The sequence below is a fragment of the Acyrthosiphon pisum genome, chromosome A1 (genome assembly GCF_005508785.2).
Source record: "Acyrthosiphon pisum isolate AL4f chromosome A1, pea_aphid_22Mar2018_4r6ur, whole genome shotgun sequence".
Classification (NCBI taxonomy): domain Eukaryota; kingdom Metazoa; phylum Arthropoda; class Insecta; order Hemiptera; family Aphididae; genus Acyrthosiphon; species Acyrthosiphon pisum.
The window spans coordinates 46895405-46909345 of NC_042494.1; the positions used below are offsets into that span (position 1 = coordinate 46895405).

Consider the following 13941-nt stretch of genomic DNA (forward strand, 5'->3'; position numbering starts at 1 on the left):
AACAATAAAACGTTTTACTCAATGACATACCTAATAATAATATTATAATATTACATGATAATAATGAGCTATAGTTTAATTAATGGTAAAATAATGGTTATTGTTTTAAGTTTTAATGATGTTATAATATATCAATATAAATACCTAATCATAACTTAAGTTATTTTAAACTTATAATTATTTTATCAATATTATATAGTATATTATCTTCCTTATAATATTTTAATAACAGTAAAATATAATATCTTCTTAAACATATAAAATATATAAACGTATCCATATTTAATAGGATGCTACCCTTACAATTAATCTATGACATAGCAAGTGAACGATAATTTGCCATGCTGTATGTGTGTAAGATGGAGTCAACAATGTGTAGCGGCCTCTTAACCAATGAATTAATTTTTAGTGTTTCTACAATTAATATTAACAAAAGTCGATCAAATTGATTTTTACACATCAGTAAAATATTATTAACTTTTGATTATAATGTACTTAAGTTACATAATAGATTTGAATATAATATATTACTGCGTGATCCCTTTAACCATTGAAAATATAATACCTATTCGTTTATTTGCATTAACATACAGATAGATACCTCTGATAGCAAATATTTAATAATCACATAAAATGTCACACTTTCGGTAAACTGAAATAATTTTATGAATTCCTTTTATGCATTTCAGAACGATTTAATATCCTTGGGCTTGTATGGATATCATTTCAAAATAATAGTGTACTATTTTTATTTTAGAATGGCAAATGCCCACAGTAGTGAATAGTCGTGTATCCCCGTGGGTGTAATTCTAGATTTTGCAACGAGTAAACATTCTTACTAGATCACATTTCAAATGGTCATTTCGATGAATGATGTGGAAGTTATTCAAGATCTATCCAATTCTAAGAACATAAAAACACAAGCAAACAATTGAGGATATGAACTACCTATCATGGTTTGAAACTATATTATACAATAATTTTCAACGTGTTGCGGTGTTTTTTTTTACAACAACTTATTAATTTGTTTTTAAGGTAAATTATATGGGATATTTCAATAGACGAAATATACGCATTGTTTTATAATCACCTAGCATAATTTAATAAAAAAGGGTTCAGTGCAACAACCAGACAAGTCCATTTTTATCAAAAATGAGTTTTTCACGGAATATTATTCATGAAAGAAATATCTATATTTTGGTAGAACAATCAGACAAATCGTTTTATTATTTCCAAAGATATCTCAAAAAGAATTATTTCCCGCCCATTAAGGTGAATGAGATAAAGAATTTTGTTTTGCTTCTTCTGAATAATTGATAAAAGTGGACTTGTCTGGTTGTTGCACTGAGCCCTTCGTTGCACTGAACCCACGAATTCGTGAGCTTAATTTAAATTTCAATTGTTTATTTCATGCATACGATATATCATCAAAGGTTCTTAAAAAGGTCTTTATTTTTTTTTCTTACAAAATATTCTTATATCTATTTCGAATTTTGGGACATGTTATGCTTATGAAACCTCAAAATGATATAACAATAGAAACAAATATTAAAAAATAATTATTTATCTGTTGGTCGATTTATACTTTAACTAGATTATAATATTATTATTGTTGATCTTCGGTATAGTGATATAAAATTTTAGGAATTTAATATTCAAGACACTAATTTTGGGAGAAATTTCTTGAAATTTAAAAATTAAATTATATTTTTTAACAGAACTTACTTTTTTACTCAAGTCATGTAGTTATAACCCTATATCGAAAAAGTAATAACTATATTATAATCAGTGGAAAATACGGCCATGAAATTAAAACACGTTAACGTGTGCTTTAAATATTGACAAAGCGAACAAAATCTATTTATTCGTGTAAATTGAAGAATATTCGTAGACAATTTTGTAGATATTTAATGTGTAGGTACACCTAAATCATCAAAATGTGTACATTTATTTTAGTAAATGGGTGTTTCAACAACCAACAGAGTTGTTATCTTCAGTACTAAACAAAGATTTATAGTGTATAATGCATGTAGAGTGTACATTATACATTTATCTTCGTACAAAAACATTAGATTCCACCTATCGATTGGCCAAATTACACGGTTGCGTTTATAATAATTACTTTACGTTTATACAGTTTTACAATTAGGTATGTTTAAATATTATTTGGTATACTTATATGTAATGTACTTTAAAATCACGATTTAATAAATAATTATTATCACACATGTACCTATATTACCTACTTTACAGTTGGGTATTTCGTAGTTGTCCCAGAATCTCACGACGTGCTTCATTATACGGATATTAAATTTAGAAATAATATTATATCGTTCAAAAACATTGAAACGTATAATTTTATTCAACAAATGTATTATCTGATAGTTATAGAGCCTCAGAGTTTTTGTGTCTTAAAATTATGTTGTAAGTAGATATTTACGTAATAAACATTAGCATTGCCGTAGGTAATGAAAATTAATTTTACAAAACAAAATTATGATTAAAGGAGCTTTATGCATTTTATTTAATGAACAAAAATATTCATTTTTTACTATAATATATTTTGGATTATTGACGATTTTGAATACCTATTTTGAAATATATAAAACATTAATATTATAATAAATTATATTTCTTTTAAATATCTTTGGCACTTATGTTATCTATATATATTAGGTATAATTTTTTATAGTCGCTTATGTCCTAATAATTTTGACGCAAATGATTTGATTATGTTTATATTTTAGAAGCTTATGTCATATTAAAGCCTACTTTTCAGCGGTCTTGTCACGGCAACGTATTCAATTCATGGTTGTCGTTACTGCACTGACGCCTAAGTCAACCCCATCACCCCCCATGGTTAAACCTGTATAATATTATTATGATATAATATACATCATAATGCTGTGTTTAAAATATGTGCGATGCTCTTTATACTAGGGTCCAGGGCCTTAATATTAAAAGTTATATCACTCGGGAAAATGATTAACATCTCAAATACTTTTTTTTAAAGTTGATAAAGAAATATGGTCTCAAAACTATTTAAAAATGTATAAGCAGTACTTAAAATAATTATTTTTTAAAAGTGTATTTAAATATTTTTTCATCGCTAACTTTTAATCGGTTTATCATATTAAATATTAGTGTACCGTAATTGTGGTTAGTTGCTAAGTAAATACACTCAAATTCTATTAATGATTAGATTTCGAATAAAATAAATGGTTAATACTTAAGTTATAAATACCATTTTATCCTACCTACATTATTACTTATATTTATTCAAATATTGCAAGATTATACATTTTATTTTTAAACTAATTTAATATGATAGTAAACATATTTTATACTTTATATCAAATCTATACGATATGGTTATAATTTATCGAGCCCATGGTATTTTTATTTTCTTAAAAGAAAAAAATCAATTTTTGGAATTTTTAATGTTACTGCAATATTTTAAGAAACGTTAAAAAGTATATAGGTACCTACTTAGTAAATATCAAGTTATGTTTTAAAATAACTCATTTAATTATAATAATTTATAATCCGTGGTCAAAAAAAAAAATTATTTAGTTTATATGCAGAATTGAAAGTTTGCTTGTATACTTTGAATTATAATTTCGTGAAACCGGTAAGCGACCTTTCTTAAAACGACTGTATGATATTAAAATGTCGTTACCAAATAAAAATAAATATATATTATTACGGCGCTGAGGTTGGTGACTCCTTATACATGCCTGTCTATTTAGTTTGTCTGATAGTACTTTCTAGAGTAATCTACCAGACCATATTATTAGAACACTTGTAAGACCTTATAAGAAGATTAGATGAGTTGCCCACAGTCTAATGTCCTTTAGTTCTTGTGCGATTAACTAATAATAGGTAACCGTCTTCTCGTTTTTCACGTTTTATTTTATCGAAGAATATACGTCATGACATTATATTTTCTGTGTATTTCTGATTTTTGAATTGCTATTCGGACTATCATCGTAATACAATAATAATAATAATACAAATATTATATTATATAATAATTTAAATTAAGTGGCAATAATATTATTTAATGATTAATACACATTATGTATTTATGTGTCTAAATAAAATTCGTGATATATAATAAAAATCAATATAGTCGTCAGAACTTTGATTTGCTCTAACAGAGCTCTAAAGAAAAGGATGCGGAAGTTTAGTTGTTATTGTTGAATGAACTGTGAACCAAATTTATTTATTTTGTGTAAACGTATATTAAAACCAATCATATTAATTATCTCTGTCCCAACAGCTTAGCAGGGCCAAATTTCTTCTCTTTACTCATGACATCAAACTATTTTTGAAAGTTGACTCTACGGCTGACCAGGCTATTCTTCAGAGACGCAGAGTGAGCCTAATCTATTTTCTATCTAGGTAGATCGTCTTGGACTCGCACTAAATCATGATAAATTTCACTAAATAGTAAATTACCTTCACTAATCACGTTAACCCACAAATAAAACATATTTCATCAATGGCTTGCCATTTACACAAGTATCTCAAATTAAAAACTTCGTTATCCATTGTACATATTCTCTATCGTTTGTTCACCATATTGACTTTGTACTTTGAAGTAGCACAAGCTCTCAAAGTTCCCGGATTTATCAAACTCAAAACTAAACATTTCACCTTGGTGAATTGTCTTCGTTCTCTCTACTTTGCATTAGTACGATCAATTCTTGAGTATGTAGTCGTAGTGTAGCACCCATACATAGCAAAACACCTACATAAGCTACTGCAGGTGCAGAACTGCTTCCTAACTTACTTAGCATTCGTGAGTAAAACAGATGTGTCTCCCCACGACTATGTCTGTCTGCGTAATATGTTAAACACATCCCATCTCTTTCATCTCACCGCGCCGATATGGATGAACACTTTATAGTTTCCCTTCTAAATTGTACCTTTACTTGCTGGAATTCCATTCAAAGTATCCACTTGTGGAATACGTAACCTACTCCAGTTTTTTATCCCGCACCACTCTACTGTCTATGGTTCCAATCGTCCTCTACACAGAATGCTCCGAGTTACTAATCTAAATGTGCCTTAGTTGTTTTATCTGCGTTCTCTGACACTATCACTTGTATGATTTTTCTTATTGTTATACTATGTATGATATAGTAATTTTGCTATTGTTATTGTGACTTAATTATTATTGTTTCCATACATGTATCCTTGTTAACTGCCGATTGGCGTAAAATATAAATAAAAAAAATAGTTTTGTATAATATTGTTGGTCTCTTTCACTATATTCGACGCAGAACAGTTTTTTGTAGTGGAATTTTAAACTTTTGAAGTAACAATAAGGCAAATATCATATTCAATAATTGATTCAGAGTTAATCACGGCCAACCAACAAAAAATATTCAAGATTGGCGTTTTTGGTAGTTATTTCTGACACTAAAAAAACTCCCTTAAACGATTGAACTACCAAACATTGTTTCTCAAAAAAATAAATAAACGCCAACATGTTATTTTTATATTTTTAAATGTTATATCTTATATTAATGTAGTTAAATTATGGGTTAACCTTATTTTCTGTTTACTGGTTTTACTTTTCAAAATAACAAATATGAAAAAAATAATGATGAGGATAACACTAAAAGGAAAAACCTACATTTCTTTCTAAATGAATTTATAGATAAAACATAATAATTTTTACTACCAGCTTTCAAAGAAAATATATTTTTTCATTTATATTTTGTTAATGTAGACACTGGAACATTAAAGGGTATTTAATTAAAATGTCAGAATGTGTTGACAATGTTTTATACAATATAAATGTTCAACGACGTAACAACTCTTAAAATCAATTACCTATTCATATTTTTATACTTAGTTTAAATTAAAGTTTAATCAAATTTGTGTCTATATAATATCTTCATTAAATATTTTTTTTCTATCTTTAAACGTAAACAACAATCATAGTGTTCTTCATAATTAAAGTATCGGTTATTTCTACCCTTCTATTTTATTTTATTTAATATTCATTATTTATACTTAAGATTTTAACTACAAAATACATTTTAATTAAAAATACATTATACCTAATACTAATAAAAAAATATTATTATTATTCCTGTTAATCCAGACATAGGCTAGACAATGGCTGAACTGTCCTGGAGATGTAAATAGAAATTTTTTTTTACTATAGATAATGATTGTTTTCATTACTTAATCATAAATATTATTTACTGAACATTTATTTGTTAATCGTGGTTCACTTCTAACTTTTTAAATTTGCAATTAAGTAATGAATATACATATTGTGTAAATATATAAACATAGGGTGATTCAAAATTGATGTTACAATAATATACTATTACTATAGTATTAATATATTATATTATATCTATTAGTGTAACATACATTTTGAATCACTCCATATATATTTAAACATTAATAAAGTATTTGTCTAAATAATGTTTATTATAAAAACACATTCTACGATATTTTTTTAAATGTCAAATAGGTAGTTATGTATATAATATATTATTATGTACTAGCTAACGTCAGCCAATTTTTTTTTTTATTAACTACTTGACACGGCAATGCTTTGCTATTGCTAGGTTTGTGTGATTTTTCAACTCCTTTTGGGTGTAAGTGTGTAACACACTGTGGAAGCGATGTATTTTTAAGTATAAATTATATGATATTTTAATTTATAGTCATCCCAACCGTCGTTGTCCGTGAGATTTGCTTGTGATTATGCGATCAGTATATTATCAGGCAGGAAATCAACCTACGGTACGTCAGTGTATAATTTAACTCTAAAGTATCAAAGTTATACACAATCAATTAATAAAAAAATCCTAACAAGACCAAACTAAAATCTGATTGATAAAAAAACCCAAACATTTGTATGTATGTCAGTGGCGCCAAAGTAGGTCCAAATTTAAAATGTATGGCAAGCATCTCCGAGAACCACCCATCTCACACCAATATCAAAAAACCCACTTAGAAAATTTGAAACCTGTCACAAACAATTTGCCACCGACTTTTATTTTATTGTTTTATTTTTGATTAGATTTCTCTTCTTTTTTTAACCAATGCGTACGTAATAATATTAAAATTATATTTAATTACCTGTAACAATAGTACAAAATACAAAAATATAAACAAAATGCAACCTTTTATATTATATTATAATACTGTGTATACAATATTAATTATTTATTTAATCTCCTATGGACCCACTCCCCAGCCAAATATTTATATTATGTATGGAAGCTGCCATACATAAACATGAACTTCAGAGCCACTATGTACAGATAAAGAAAAAAAAGTGAAAATAAGAAAAAAAAACAATGCAAAATATTGTTCCACTGAAACCGTGGTTCAAACTTCAAACTCAAGACATTCTGTATTATACAATCTTAAAATCCCTGTTTTAGAACCTCCCCGGGCTGGACCTCTTATTTACCATTTTTTTGTGACGAAATGTAGCCAATCTTCTTCCCCAAGGTCTAATCTATCTCTGTACCAAAATTTAATCGCGATCGGATGAACGGTTTAGGAATGCATAAAGGACATAATATTATGTAGAAACAATTGTTGTGTTATATAGATATAGACTAATAAATTATCTTAAATTTTCTATATTATGATATATGTAGCAGGTAGATATAAATCACAGTGCTATAAAATTATTTAAATAACATATTAAGTTATGGTTATTTTTGGAAATAAAATCTCTAAGATATTATACATTTTTTTTTTTTTATATATTTATTTAATTTGTACAATCCGTATAAAAATATTTACAATAAGCACAATGGAGGAATACATAATAGGTCATGGTGTGCTCGATCGAAGAAGCTATTCAATTATAGCACTTCATGCCGGGATAGTAATTATACATTTAATATAGGAATTAATAGAGAATGACTAGAGAATTACTAAAGATGTCAGATAATAATATTATACATCGATTAAACGCGGATAATTACATAAATACATAATACTTAATGTTAATGGATTCTCCGGTAAATGAATCTTAATAAATAATATTTATATTAGTATAAAAAAAAAGTTTTATAGAGATCAAACATTATTTGAATAGATTTATTTCAAAGAACTAAAATAGACCTTTAAGCGAGCTTATATACATATCATAAAAATAACCTTTTATGCTCCTATATATCGATGCCAGTGAATAGCAAATATGAAATAAGTACTAAATAGTAGAATGAAGTAAATATTATACACGGTTTATGATAATATAGCTAAATATAATATAAAATGTATTAAAATAAATTAAATTAAATTGAGCACCTACCTACGTTAGAATTTTTTGCTTACGGCATGGCGCAATTTCAGTTTTTGACTTGGAGAGACTATATAATATATTTAAATGAAACAGACCTCTCTAATCTCACACTGCTCCGGATACCTACCTATACGGCTATATTACTTTATAAAAGTATACAACATCGTGACTAAAGTCTAGACAAAATATTGAAATATTGTTAACGGTATCGTAGTTATTGAACTTATATTATATTGTACCTACTGTGTATAGTTCCGATATACTATGGAAAACACGTCAATAATGAATTGTTCTTTAAAATTAGGTAATACAATTTTTTCTTCAAACCACGCTTACGATAGATTAGCTAGGCAATTAACGGGTGATTTAATGCTGTAACTATAGGTAATATACATTTTTGGAGGGGTTAAGCCTCTTCAAGACCACCCCACCCCTCAAAAAAAAAAAAAAATAATAAAAACTGTGCTTACTGCTCAAGATACATAATATAATCATATACTTGAGCCTATATAACTACACAGGTACACAAAGTAGTGCACGCATTTTGTATTTAAGTGGTTTTCAGAAATCCAGAAAAATATATAAATGTATTTATAACTGTTTAAAAAAATATGTCATTAAACTTTTGCAATACATGTGTCGACCATCGTATATTATACACGTAACTACCATTACTAAACACAATTATTAATGAAATATATTTAATACAAACGATATTACCTTGTAACCGATGTATGTGAGAAGAAGTGATTCGCATAGGGCGAAAACTGCCAGTCCGCACTGTATCACCCACAGCTCTAACGGTCGTTTTACCCATTGAATCGCATCCCAATTGATAATGGGTCTCGCTTGAAATGCCTCGTCCGTCAAATTTCGGCTCCATAGGAATTCTGTTTTGTTTCCCATTTTGCATCCATAACTGCGCATAATGTGAACGGTTGGGTTTAAGAGTAGGTAGGCAAATATAAGGCGTATACACAAGGCGAAATTTTTTTTTAAGAATAATATACATGAATATCCAATATATTGACAAAAATGTTACAATATAATACAATACGACTTGTATATTATTTTGATCGAATTAACAAAACGAAAATATTGTTCGACAATAATATAATATATACGAGTACTTTATGATATAGTTATTCTTGCTTACCAAGTCGCGGACGTGGGATCTTGATCGAGTACGACGCGGACGATATATAAAACACATGTTAGTAGTTTGAAAAATAAATTTGCGATACGAATACGAAGACCTAGAACAAAAACACGTAGTTGAATATTAATTCCTGTAAATATCAATATTTTGGGTAGTAAAAAATGAAATTGAAATTAGTTAAAAATGTATTAGAATCCATGATAAATGTATATATACATTTATCATGGATTCTAATAACACATACGAACTATTTAAAACAATATGTCAACTAAATGTTGTAATTTTAAATATTGAAATAATGACAAAGACAATAATAATTACTATGTACGAAACGCCTAAGAAAATGAATAAATTTAGAGAAGAAAACTTACTACATAGACTGTAAATTGCCTCGAGGTTTAAGACTTAAATAATATTTGTTTTTAACGATATTTTCAATAAAACTAGAATAACATTGAATGGAAATAAAAAGAAAATTAGTTCAAAACTTTTTTGACATATTATATCGTATATTATACGTATAAGTAATAAGTATATATTATAAAGTACTTATATATTATAAAATAGGTTCATACAAATAATTGTTCTGTTTTTATCTTTTTTTTTTTAAATAATAATGTGTACCTAATACCTATACACATTAATTCTTTTAACAGGGTACACTTATTATTACGAATCGTATTAACGTTTTTTAATATTTTATTTCTGTATACCTACATGTAATCCTAATATTAGATTTCGAGCATAGTGAATGAATGTATTGTATTTACAATGATGTGTTTTTTTTCTATCATCAACATTTGGGGTGTTAACAATTCTCTGATTTTTGACATTATCATTTTTTTGGCAGAAAAGTGAATGTAGTTTGTGCAATTGGGAGGTCAGAACTAAAAATTCTCAATAGCTTTTGAAAGCGCTGAGAAAGAACAAAAAAAAGAATGTAGATTAACGGGAACTTTTACACGAAACCATTTTTTGACAAAATGTATATTATTATTTTTGGTATATTATCTCAATAACTAATAACCGTAGACTCTTTAAATGTTCATCAATTATTTATATTAGCTATTTATATTTATGATAATATTTTCGAAATATTATACCTCTTTTTGAGCTATTTATAGTCTTGATAAATTTTTCGAATTTTGTAAATGGTTTTAAAATTATTCTCGATAAAAACTTTTCATTAAAAAAAAAAGCTTGAAAATGTAATGAAAGGGTTCACATAAATTTCTTTAATAGTAGTTCAAAAATATTAAAGCTACATAATATACGATATACACGATTATTTTTTTATATACATTTAAAGTTCAAATTTTGACAAAATTTATTAAAATCCTGAAAAGCGGCAAATTATTTTTTAGTTAGACATTCACAAAAGATTACATAGCTAATATTAGAAATTTGAATTGAAGATTCTTCTGACAGTATTATTAATTTTTTTATGAGCATTTAGTTTTTGTACTGTACAGCATAGCGGTACCCACTTGTCCACATTGCCTTTATTTTTGTTATCTCGTATGTTGTAGAAACCACTATAAATAAACTTTTGATTTTAAATCAGAGTGGTTTTTTACATTTTTTTATTTAAAAAAAAATGGTTTTGCACGAGTATAAATATCATATTATGTTGAAAAAGTCTTGTTTTTTTTTTTTATATTAATAAGCTTTTAAGTTCAGATGCATGAAGAAGCGCACCACACATTTTGACGGCGTCTATTGCAATAGTACACCTCTTGTATAAACTTTTATAGGTAATAATATAGACTATAATACTTAGAAATAAAAAATAAATTTTTCCACATTCGTTATTTATTTATCAATGTTTTTAAATTAAGTATTCTGCTTCGGATCATAAACCTAATGTTATACGTTGCAAATCAAAAGTTGTTATATCAGATAAACAACAAACATATGGATGTAAAAACAATAGAGGTGTGAATACAATATGGGTTATAACATGTAATTTTAGAACTATTACCCGTATCTTATATATTTTTTTTTAAGAAAATACACAAATGTTAATGCTTTCTGAAACAATGAATGTTGTTAATTGTTGACGTGGCAAGTTGTATATATTATATGGATACATTATACAATAATACATAGTACATAATATATATTATATAAATTAAAAGTTGTACAACAATATGCAATCACCATTATTTTAATGCAAATTAAACAGATTTATAAGGTTTTTTGTAAAAGTAATACTACCTATAGACATTTTTTTTCTTTATAGGTACGATACAAAATGATAACCTAAATGGGTATTATATTTTATGTTCAATTGAAAACGCTACACAATTGATTTAAAACAAATTTTATAAAAAGTAATTATTGGTTCTTTAAAAAGAAAAAGAATCATTGTGTTCAAAATACGTTTTCGCATAAACTGAGGTAAAAAAAAAAAACATATAATTTATATCTATTGTTATCAAAAAATTATTCTTTAAATACTTTCTTTTAAAACAGTCTACGATTTTTTTATCAGAACTTTTGTTTTATAATTTCCGAAATAGTTATACATAAGTTATATAACAAAGTAGTTCACATTAATATTTTATATTTGTTTTCAAATATTTTCTTTTCTTGAATACTTACTTGAGCGTTGGTTTTTAATAAAATATATTTGTAAACGTTCTTTGAAAGTATTTTCGTTAACGTAATATTCCACTCGTACCCTATAAAAAAATAAAGTTATTATTAAGTAATTCAATTATTAATGAATTTTTATTTCTGTACTATTATATATTAAATATTTGATATATGAGAAAAATATATTCATAATATATTTGTTGTATTTTAAATGGCTTTGTAAAATCAAATGTATTATACATATTATTACAATAATAATATCGGACTATACTATTAGAGTTCTTGATGAAACTCAAAATATACATTTTGTGTACCAAGAGATAATTTGAATAGTTCATAAATTTAGTAACATAACTCTAAGTGACAACTGACAATACTTTTTTCGTGTATTATTTTACTAAATCGTTTTTATTCGAATTAAAATAAAGTAAAAATAGTATTTCCAAAAACTTTAATACTAATCGGTACATACAATAGTGTACATTGGTAAAACTTATAAGAATCATACATTTTTTTAAATTGTATAATTTTGTACTTTACTATGCAGAAAATAAAATATTATGAAACTAAAATACTGGTTTTACACTTTTCAGGTATGGAAAAATATATATTAAGGAACAAAATTACATATTCAACAAACGATAACATGTGCCATGTTTACTTGTGTACTTTGTGTAAATAATTATATAAACTATAAAGGATAAAAATATTTAAACGGTCGGTTTTTAAAATATTATAATATTATGTACTTATATAAAACCTATTACTTACACTTGATTTAAAATAAGTATTATTTTTCGAATATCTCCCAAAACGGTTACCTACACTAGCTAATGTTCAAATCTACAAGTTATAATTATTAAGTATTAGGGTTACTACCTAGGTATTAAGTATTATTTGAATAACTATGGTTTCGCGTGCACTGAATAAATTATATTTTATTATTGCTTTCTCGATTTACCAAACGTATACTTCTTATTCGTCTAAACTCAAAAGTTTATAGACATTGTCAACATATAAAAAATCTCATATAAACAGTTTTCAAATAAAATATATGAGTATCCATTGGTCTTTTTTTTTATTGCAATGTTCCCAAATACGTAGCATGCACTGTAAAATACGATATACATATATATAGTACATACATAATATATTATATATTATTATGTTAAATCATTGATCGTGGGGCCTCTTGCCAGTCCTGGCCCGCAAATTAATGTTTGGAAAATACATTAGTTTTTATTGTTCTTATAATATAATATTATATTAACGACTAGAAATGATTGCTACATTTTCAATTTCATTACCTATGTGATATCCCTATCAAAATATTGTTGGTCCTTGATGCCAAAGCGTATCACCGATTTGGCTTATTGTAAAAAGGTTGGACTGTTTGAAATCTCTGTCATTGATTATAAATACTATATAATAGTATTTATTATCAATGGTTATAGATAGAACCTAAATATACAAAATTTAAAACACATTTTAGGTTCCCTATTTCGGTGAATGACTGAGCCATAAAAAAGTTTAGAAGAAAGGGTTTCATTCTGTTGTAAAATGTTTAATATTGAATAGCTATAATAATTGACTGTATTATAAGCTCACTAAATTTTAAAAAAATGTTAGCGCAATGCAATCATCATTAGAATTTGTTTTAGAATTTTATACTTCAAACAGTTTGGAGGACATTTTGGATTAAAATTTGTTTTTATTATTTTCTAAATGCCTATTCAATAATTGTTTGCATTACCCTTAAAGATTCTTTAAATTAAATTACATACAAAATTCACCATGTGTTTTTTGAAATTTTTTCGTTGTTTTTGAAGAAAATGTAAAACAAAGTTAAAGATTTAGTGTTTTCAAAAAAAAAAAAAATGACAGCTTA

The 13941-nt window shown here is 26.2% G+C and overlaps 1 protein-coding gene across 11 annotated transcripts in view; it reads right to left on the reverse strand.

Moving 5' to 3' along the window:
• The window catches only part of LOC100167740 (potassium channel subfamily T member 2), a 230443-nt gene that overhangs the window by 31883 nt on the left and 184619 nt on the right, over positions 1-13941 (reverse strand). For all 11 annotated transcript variants that reach the window (XM_029487168.1, XM_029487167.1, XM_029487173.1 and 8 more), the window contains 3 exons: positions 12060-12139; positions 9453-9552; positions 9017-9215 (listed from right to left, as the gene is read on the reverse strand). In XM_029487168.1, the coding sequence (XP_029343028.1) occupies positions 9017-9215; positions 9453-9552; positions 12060-12139 (379 nt within the window). The remainder of the gene's footprint in view (positions 1-9016; positions 9216-9452; positions 9553-12059; positions 12140-13941) is intronic.